Raw genomic sequence first — 10,594 nt, 5'->3', positions numbered from 1 at the left:
GTCTATTGGCTACTCAGTGACTCTATAAATAGGGATTAATCAGCAAGTTAAATGGTTAATTGGACGAATTCTTGAACAGGATAGCAAAACAATGAAAAACAAAAACCTCTCGTGAAGCAATACAGTGATGTTCTTCCAAGCCTCTGTGAAGTAATCGATGAATGAAAACCTATACAACCCACCCACCGAAGTTTGAACTAAAGACATCTTGCCAAAAAAAATTACGGTATTGTTTGTTCTACAACCACAATTCTAGCATGGCCGCATTTTCTTAGCCATACTCAGATTATGCCAAATTTTCCACAACTTAATGTGACAATCCCCTGCCAAATTTCTTGTGGCTTGCCACAATTTAAATACTCCCTCTGTATCAAAATACAAGACGATTTTTTACACTACGGTGGTTTTCTTGAAGACATTGTTCTGGAAACTCGGACTTTCTCCAGGGTGAAAACCTAAGGTCTTCGATCGGGCGACGACAACGCTTGTGCGTTGTTTCCTTCTTGGAGGTAACGCTTATGGAGAACCTTTTTTTTGTAGTACGGGTGCTGACTTTGGTGGTGGTTAGAGTGCTGCTGCTACGAGTGGTTGATCATCGTGGCATGGTCTTTTTTTCTTATTTTTATTTTATTTTTTTCGTTGTGTGCATCCTTGATGTCTTCGGGCATCTTGTGGGTGCAGAGGCTGGGTGTAATTGATATCTTCGCAATCTTAATATATCCCTTTTATCGAAAAAGATCGGTAAATGATTTTTTGCTCGTGGCATTCCATACTTTCTAAGTTGGACTCATACTTTTATCAATCTTTGCACAACTTGTGGCCAACAATTTCACATCCACATGTTTTGTGGCTTATCGCACCTTAGCCAACAAAAAGGTGGCAAATTATGGCAATGGCTATAAATCAAACATGTCCGAAGACTATTGAACACATTCTGGCTTTAAACACCCTCATCACAATATATAGTTGGTTTAGGCATCCAACAATCTTATAACCGATCTCAAGATATAAGGGGTAGGTTTCTTCTAAACCTTCTTTCTTGCCTCTCGGGCATTGTAACCAATTGTGTAATCATATGCCCACTCAGTGATGACCATATAAAACAGTGTGACCACTATTAGGGTAGCCAGCTTCCCAGGTCATTTGGCATGGTACCAAAGCTAGATCTTCCATATCACATCTTGCTTGATCTATCGACTCCCGTGATCACATTTTGCTCTGTGATGTACAGCAGTGAGTGCCTCTTTCATCATATTTCTTCCTAGTCTCAAGTCTCAGTTTTCCTCACCTGAGGATTTGCTTCTTCAGTTTCAGTGTTAGGTGTCATTTTCTTCAGTTTTGTTAGTAGTTTTGGTGTTAGGTGTCATTTTCCTCCAGTCTTGTAAGTTACCACACATGTAGGTTAGTTAGCTACTCTCATTTCACAACTTTAGTCTTCATTTTATTTCTTCACAATAATTTTCCTTTTTAATCCTTGTTTTCCCAGTTATTATTCCTTTCATTTTCCAGATTAAACACATGCTGGAATTGAATGGGGGTTGGTGGCGTCGAATCCCACCATGACCGGATACGCACTTAAATATCAGATACAACTCCTACAGCAAAATCATTTTTGCGGATCTGCGACAACAAGCCTGCTGACTTCGCCGTCGCTACCAGCGTGCTGTAGCAGACAAAAAGAAGCTGCCTGTTTTGATGGAGCTTGAAGGCTCAGTCCAATTTTGATCCAATAGTGGCCATTTAGTTCAATTTAAGTTTATTGGTTCTACTAGTTCAAATCTGGGTGGATAGTGGTGATTTAGTTCAGTTTAAGTTTTTTTTGTTTGTTTCTGTCATGATCTTTTGATCATGCATCTAGCATCTACTCCCTTTGTTCCTAAATTTTCGTCTTTCTAGATATTTCAACAAGTGACTACATACAGAGCAAAATGAGTGAATCTACATTCTAAAACATGTCTATATACATCCGTATGTGGTATTCCATTTGAAATCTCTAAAAAGACAAATATTTAGAAACAAAGGGAGTACTAGCATAGAGGTAGGCAAGTTCAAAAAAAGGAGAGAAATGCATATTTCAACCTCAAACTCTTGCCCTAGTCTAATTTACAACCCCGAACTTCAGTACCATCTACAGCTCCCAAGTCTCAAAACCGGTCAGGATTCAACCCTCCCCTCCCCGTTAACCGGTTTTGACCTGGGGTGACCAGTTTTGACTAGTCAACGGGTCCAATCAGCATGCCACGTCAGTTTTTTTTTTCAAAATTTCAAGAGAAAGTAAACAAAAATTTGTAAGATCAGGAAAAAATATAAAAAAGCAAAATTCCGAAAGAATTGTTCGCGTAAAAAGCTAGGAAAAACAAAAAATGATTTTTTTGTTTTTTTTTCTGGAAATAATTTTTTCGGGAATTTGAGTTTTTCTGTTTTTTGTGGATTTTTTTTGGAAATTCGTTTTTTCCCCTGTTTTTCAGAAATTGGATTTCTTATTTGTTTTCCAGGATTTTCTTCGATTTTACAGATTGTTTCCTTGAAAATTTTGCATTTTTTGCCGCGGTAGCATGCTTATTGGACCTTTGACTGGTCAAAACCGGTCAACAGAGAGGGGATGGTTGAATCCTAGCCGGTTTTGAGAGTTGGGGGTTGTAATTTAGGCTGTATTGAAGTTCAAGGTTGTAAATTAGATTAGGGCAAAAGTTTAAGGTTGAAATATGCACTTCTCTTAAAGAAAAAGCATAGAGGTAGGCATATACAACATCCAACACGTACAACAAAATGTTTTTAGAGAGAATGTTGCAGCAACCATCAATTTTTTGTTTTCATGTCTGAGTGGTCCAGCAGCAGGCGCTCGTGGTCACTGGGTTTAGGTGGGCAGGTGGAAATCACATCACGGGGAAAACCAAATTCGACCGAGAAACACCAGTTGAAATCAGTTTGATCTTTTTTCCAACTCGATTCATCAAGACTAATCAAGACAGGTGTCAATCAACCATAGGACAGAAATTCGACTGAGACTGAATTCGACTGCCATTTAGACACTCCCTGAAGTTTTTCCGCAATGAATGATTGAAGATGAATACAGTAGATCGGAATTTTTCTTGCAAAAAGAAAAGGAAGCGCAAGCAGTGAGGGAAGGAAACGCGTTCCGCATGCAGCTCTGATAGAACGTCGGAATCCGAGTCTGGGTATGACCGCACGAGTGCCCAATTCGTATCTGAATTTTCTGTATATATAGAGCCAGGCCCCCGTGCCGGCCTCGTCAATTTCTTCCCGCTGCCTCATCCTCCTCCATCTAGATCCTGCGCGCTTCGCCGATCCCCTGCCTCCAGAAGCTCTGTTCAGCCGGCAGATTGACCCGATGGCCGCCACCAAGCGATCCGCTGCCGCCGTCGACGGCCACGCCAACCGGCCGGGAGCGACCTGCGTCAAGAAGAGGCGCATCGGAACCACCGGGGACTACGATCATGAGTCCTCCCTGGGCGAGGGCATGTTCGGCGTCGTCGCCAAAAGGCGGCACCGTGCCACCGGCCAAGTCGTCGCCATCAAGTCCTTCCGCAATCCAGACAAGAAGGACGAGCCCGTCGACGCCCAGGAGGTGCTGCGGGAGGCCCGCTTCCTGGAGGCGTGCGGCGGCCACCCGCACATCGTCGGCTTCCGCGGCGTCGTGCGGGACTACGTCACCAACGAGCTCTGCCTCGTCATGGAGTACGTCCAAGGACAGAGCCTCCACTGCCTCCTGAGGGAGAGGCGCGGCGGGCTCCCGGAGGCCACGGTGCGCGACTACATGTGGCAGCTCCTGACGGCGGCCACCAAGATGCACCGGTGCCACGTCGTCCACCGCGACATCAAGCCGGCAAACATAATCGTCGGAGAAGGAGAAGGAGAAGGAACGGTCAAGCTCTGCGACTTCGGGGTCGCCTTGTCCATGTCGGAGGCGCCGCCGTACAGGCAGGCCGGCACGGGCATGTACCGAGCCCCCGAGATGCTCCTAGGAAAGCGAGACTACGACGCCCTGGTGGACACGTGGTCGCTTGGGTGCGTCATGGCGGAGACCATCACCGGCGAGAGGCTGTTCGACGAGGACAATTCGACTTGTCTTCTCCGAAGGATCTTCGAGGTGGTCGGGATGCAGGACGACACAACCTGGCCGGGGTTCTCGTCCCTGCCGCTCGCGGACGCGGTGCCACAGGTGCCGACGGTGCAGCGGAGCACACTGCGAGAGCTGTTCCCGGAGGGGACGCTGTCCAAGGAGGGGTTTGAGGTCCTGAGCGGCCTGCTCGCCTGCAATCCCGACAAGCGGCTGACGGCGGCCGCCGCGCTCAAGTTGCCCTGGTTCGCCACCATTATTGCTGCAAACGCCCACCATCTCGCTTCTCCTCCTGCGGCCGCTACGACGACGGCGTCCGTCAAGGTGGAGGAAGTAGAGATCGCTCCGTCAATGCTACGCAGAAAGAAAGCGACTGCAAAGAAATATCTGTCATTGTTTGTAACAAGATAGATTGTCTATGAATATTGTTCAGAGCTTGAGAGCTTGATTCTGGTTGGTTATTCCATCCATTATCTGCCGTCGTCTCTGTATATGATCTATATCTGCTAGCTGCTAGGGCGCCTGCCATCGCTCGCCGTAGCCTGCCAGTCCATGCAAGTCGCTTGAAAACGTCCGCCTTTGTGCCACGCCATCGATCGCCGTCCTCGCTTGCCGTCCCTGCAAGCTGCCTGACATCGTTCGTCGTCCCTGCCATTGTTCGTCGTCCGTGCGTGCCGTAGTACATAATTCCTGCAGTGATCTCTCCACCGAGTCAGCTAAGCACCGTAAATGTATTTATACATGATTAAAAAGGGAACAAATCTGAAGGTACACATCTATACGCATCCTATTACTACTACATCTTACACACTACAAAATGAGTACTACTGATGTTAATATTTTGAACCTTTTCCAACTTATGTCTCAACAACGGCAATAAAGTATGTTTCAGAGTTTCGGATTAAAAAATACACATTTAGAAAATTACTCATGTAATTCGAAAAAGTGTTTCACACATTAAAAAACAATTATGTAATTAAAAAGTGTTCATACATTTTGTAAAAAGAGGCCGGTGCAATTTCCAAAAGTGTTCTCTCGTTGAAATGAATGTTCGTGTAATTTAAAGAAGGGTTTGTGGGTTTAAACTGAAGTTTTGAAACACAAAAATAGGAAAGCGGAGAGTAAAATAGATCAAAGAAGAAAGTTTATAAAGATAAAGAAATAGAAAAATGGATTATCGAAACCAAAAATGAAAAATGAAAAATCGAAACCCAAAGAGAAACATGGTTCCGAAAAACCAACAAAACAGCAGGAACCGTCACCAAAAAAAATGAAGAAACCTCTCATACCGCAATACACTATTGGGTTAGCTCACTATGTAATGGCGTAGAGTCGATGCGCTCGTAGCCGCTCACTACGTACAAAGATGGTATGACACGAGTGCCGGCCATATCACCTATGCGCACCTGTTATTGGGACAAGACATGCGGGGCCAATTTTCTTGCGGTTTTTGGCGTTTTTGCCGCTTTTATTTCTCTACTTTCCATTTTCTTTCTTATGATCAATTTGTTTTTTATTTTCTAGTTTTCCTTTTGCTTTTTATTATTCCTTTCTCTCTTCACTATTTTTCTTTTTCTCTTTTTAAAGTGATATATACTTTTTTTCCAAAACTACACAAACATTTTTACCAAAAATACTTGAGCACCTTTTAAAAATCCAGTGAATACATTTTTTATTTTATGTACATTAAAATTTTCTTCAAAATGATTCAGCATTTCTTTAATATATGAACATTAGAAAAGGTGTACTAAATATTATTAAAGTACTAAAATATTTATATTCAGCATTTTTAGTTTATCGCATTGTACATCCCATTTTAGTTTCTGTGGGCAATGCAGTGCTATCGCACGTTATACGCACCAGACTAAATCTTCAAGCGCCATACACAATGCAATACGTCCACGCGTAGGGTCCGACTAGGCCTCGCTTAACGCGAGACCGTATGAGCGCTTGCCTGAGCCACCTGCACCAATGGGCAGGCCCAGCGCACGTGGCCTCAAGCACTGCGTATTTGTTTTCTTTTCCCATTTTCCCATTTGTTTATATTTCTAAATATTTTAAATACATATTGGAAAAACTACTGTACGTAAAGTTTTGAAAAGATCTAAATCATGCATTTGAAATAGATGTTAAATGTGTATAAAAAATATTTCTGATGTGTACAAACAATATACAAGTTGTATGACAAAATTAGATTTCAAAACATGTATATAAAAAATGTTTATCATGTGTTAAAAAACTATTAAACGCGTATAACAAAACGTTCCTAAGCATTTTCTTTACAACGTGTAGGAAATAAGTGGACATAAAAATATATATTTTGAAAAAATTAATCATATTGCAAAAATGTTAAACACGTATAAAATATGTGTATATGTATATAAAAAAATACTAGGTGTATGAAGCAGATATACATCAAAACATGTACTGTTTTAAATGTTAGTCATCTATTGGAAAAAAATAAATGCACATAAAAAAATTCTGTATATAAAAAAATTGTGTATGAAAAAGATATACATAAAAAATTTTATTTTTAAAATGTTACTCCTGTTTTTAAATATGTTAAAAGTGTATAAAAGTTCTTACTGTATACATAAATTTAGGCTTGTGTTGAAAAAAACTGAAAAACAAAGAAAATAAAAAATAAATAAATAAAATCTAATGAGAACCAGGAAAGAAACGAAAGGGCAAGTTTTTTAAAAAAACAATACAAAGTATAATTAAGAAAAAAAGATGGAAAACAAAAGAAAACCAAAGTATACTTAAGAAAAAAATGAAGATAAAACAAAAGAAACAAAAAAATGAAGAAAGGCGACGTGAGGAACCAGAGAGGCTACCACAAGTGGTCGAACAAATGGGCTTGCCCTAGTACTTTAGCAAGCAGGGAACTCGCTCACGCGAGAGCTTGTTCCATCTTCCTATAAGCGAGATGTAGATTTAATACAGCATAATATACGCCGCATACCAGGGTAGCTAATACTTGATGCACGCTGCGTCGAATAGTTAATGTGCCGCACAGGGCGCACCCAACTAGGCCGAACCATTTCCAACAAGATCAGGGCCTCAGGTGGAAGGGGGCAACTGTAACAATTTAATGTGTTGTAGCTCGATCAAGATCGTAGTATTTTTCTTAAAGAATTATCATTTTTTTTAAAACGAACATTTTTCAATTCGTGGAATTTTTTTGAAAACGGGAATATTTTTTGAATTTTAAATCACTTGTGAGAACACAATAACAATTAAAACTCATGAAAAAAATTCAGAATGGGATTTTAAATATTGAATTTATTCGAAAATGAACACTATTTGAAATTTTTGAACTCTTTTGAGAACACAAATTTTTTTGTGAAATTCCAAACAAATTTCTAAACGTTTAAAAATGAAAATTTTGGGGAAAAAGAAAAAGGTAAAAAGAACGGGAAAAAGAAAACACAAAAAAACAGACTTGATCCATTCAGAACCTTCTAGAAGATTCCCATAATTGGTACATGACCTTCTAGAAGGTTCCCAAAACATAGATGTGTAGAATGTACAAATAGCTCAAGTAGTCCGACCCATCTTCGCCTTGCCTCGCTCGCTCTTGTGCCAACTAGTGAAATTTGGACGCAACGAGGGTCCAATAGGATTTGCCGCATAGCGGCTCCTGCTATACATAAATCATTTTTTTTTGCGGGAATACATAAAGCATACTTGAATCTTGTCCATCCGCATTTCTTTTGCACGGCCCAAACTGACAAAAAGTCTCAAACTTTCAACCCTTGACATATGTATGCGCAGTTGCAATGTTAATACACATGCTTTTTCTTTACTCTAGGCAACGGGATACACTTTTGATACTTTATTAAAATCACACATTTCAAAATGTAAAAATTAGGAAAAAATTTGATACATATATAGAATGGTAGATGGCTTTTGTGGTTTCGGTAGAAAAGATGGTAATTCACAAAGCAGTTCAAAAGGCCAAAAACCAGGAGTTGTTCTCCTCCAATCCAAAAAGGAGTGGTTCTCCGGTGCACTGACCAAGTGGGCGGTTCTTTGGTACGATTTGATTGGACTGAATCTACTCGTATGGACAACCGAGATCTTGAACTATACTCCCTCCAAAACCACGGAGATCGAGTCGGATGGAAGTACTTCCTCTGTTCCAAAACCACGACAAGTATTTTGTAACAGAGGAAGTATCTATATCATAACAAGCGTGTTCAGTGACACGAAAATCAGCGAGCCCAAAATCCTCTTAAAACCGGGTTTGATCAAATTTGTTCCAAATACTTTGTTATCCAAACAACCACTAGACAAAACCGTGTCAATTAGCTACAGGAAATAATGGACAGTGTAGTAGCATTGTCAAGCAAAGAAGCACGCGAGCGCATTTTGTCCACATTCATCTTCACGTCACGGTCTTGAAACAGCTCGTCTCCGCAAGGAACAAAGCCCGCTATCGCTCTCTACAGAAGCGTGACGGGTCAGGAGGAGCACCGGAGAATAAAAAAAAATATTTCCTTGCCTGCTTCCCCAAGCATACGTAGACTCCGACCCGTGCCAACCCCATGCACGCCCGCAACAAGTCGTCGTGTGACCTTCATCTTAGACGTACTCCCTCCGTTCAGAATTACTTGTTGAAGAAATGAATGTATTTATATGTATTTTAGTTGTAAATACATCCATTTTTAGGACAAGCAATTCCGAACGGAGGGAATAGCAGCTGCCGGATGAAAGCTCAACCCGTCGGGTTAGGCACGAAGAAAACCAATGGATTCGCACTGCGATTCTAATCTTCCCCGTTGTCTTTCTCAAAGATTCTAATGTTCCACACATGCGGGTCGTACCGGTTCACAAGTCCATAACACGTTCAGACGGGCAGAGGATGATGATGATGACTCTAGCAAGACCGCGGACACTGAACTAAGCCACCGAGCAAGTGATGAAACGCGATTGGATGGCCCATGCGCGGACGGGGCCAGGCACAAGGGGACGGCGCACGCCGGCGTTTCAACGGGGGTGGCCCGCGAGGCGGACGTGGGGGACGGGCACGGCTTTGGATCCTTGCTCACCTGCCCGGGTTGCCCGGTCGTTTTGTTTGAATCCTCGCACGTCCTTCCAAGGGGATAGATAACGATCCAGGAATCCCAGAGGTGGTGGCGCCGGCACGAACGAATCTACAGCGTGCTCGCTCCGCTGCCGGCTAATCATGTCCGTGTAGGATAGATAACCATACATTACTCCATGTGGCTGATCCCTGATCGAGTACTGATCGATCGACTGGACGGGTCAGCGCTCGCGTTTGTTTACGACCCGCGAGCTTGGAACCTTGCCCCGTGGTGCCAAAATTTGGTGTTTTGACCCTTTTGGAAAACAAAATCGAGATCTGACCCCAGTCTGAAAAAATTTCGGGATTTGACCCTTTTGCCTACCGCCGAGAGGCCCGGCGGTAGGATCGTATAGCCTACCGCCGAGCCCTGCGGCGGTAGCAAACTTTTCCACGTCAGCAACGATAACTGTCGCCGTTCCCCCTCCGTCACACCCTACCGCCGCCCTGCCTGGCGGTAGGTTGTCTGAACCTACCGCCGCCCTGCCTGGCGGTAGGGTGTGGGCATATATAAAACCGCGGGCCGGCCGCCCCCACCCCCTTCTTCCCCACCCAGCTGCCCCCCACCACGAAGAACAGAGCAGTTTTGCTCTGTGTCGCCCTCTCTCATCCCCTCCACTCCCCCCTCCGATCTTCCTCGATTCTTGACGGATTTTGCGGATCGAGATGGCCCCGAAGAAAGAAAAATAAGCTCTTTCAATCCCTCCAACTAGTTTTAATCAAACACCTTCCGACTCGTCGCATTATTCATTTGAAATCACTCCTATTTGAAAAAAATATTTAACCCTAGGATTGATTTAGGTTGCTTCTAGATGTTATATTGTGTTAGATTTGAACTATATGATGGATGATGCGTGTTCCTATGCTATGATTGTGTTAAGATGAACCCTAGTTCATAATTGATTTGAATGGTTTTTTTTATATGATGGATGATGCATGTTCCTATGTTATGATGCAAGTATTGGATGCTATGATGCAATTATTGGATGATGCAAATATTTGATATATTTGTTATATGTAGTATATGAATCCTCAAGATGAACCCTAGTTCATTTTTTTAACATGGTGATTGCAAGTATTTGTTATATGTAGTATATGAATCCTCAAGATGCAAGTATTTGTTATATGTAGTATATGTGTTATGATGCATTGAAACAATGGTGATTGCATCTTCATAAAAGTATTTTATTTAGTTTTTGATATATGTATTGTATTTAGTTCATAATAATCTTGATATATGATTATTCAAAGATTGAACTCATAGGTTCAATTTTTGTTATGCATCGATGTGTTTCGTAGTTAATGTTGAACTCTAGTTCATGTTGAAAAATCTTTTGATGTGCTTACGCAATTCTTTTAGGAGGCCACCTCTTGCGGACGACATCGGCACAAAGTACACAATGCTTGACCCTAGGTTCGACAAG

General features: G+C 42.2%; 1 protein-coding gene across 1 annotated transcript; it reads left to right on the top strand.

Annotated features, from left to right (window-relative positions):
* The first annotated feature begins 3,318 nt into the window (after window positions 1-3,318).
* LOC119281088 (putative cyclin-dependent kinase F-2) lies at window positions 3,319-4,521 on the top strand. The gene has a single exon (XM_037561721.1). It carries the CDS (start codon window positions 3,353-3,355, stop codon window positions 4,490-4,492), a length of 1,140 nt encoding a protein of 379 aa, XP_037417618.1. The 5' UTR covers window positions 3,319-3,352; the 3' UTR covers window positions 4,493-4,521.
* Window positions 4,522-10,594: the final 6,073 nt, after the last annotated feature.

This window comes from Triticum dicoccoides, chromosome 3B (genome assembly GCF_002162155.2).
Source record: "Triticum dicoccoides isolate Atlit2015 ecotype Zavitan chromosome 3B, WEW_v2.0, whole genome shotgun sequence".
NCBI lineage: Eukaryota > Viridiplantae > Streptophyta > Magnoliopsida > Poales > Poaceae > Triticum > Triticum dicoccoides.
Note: the sequence above shows the minus strand (reverse complement) of the source record. Positions and strands in the feature narration are given on the sequence as shown.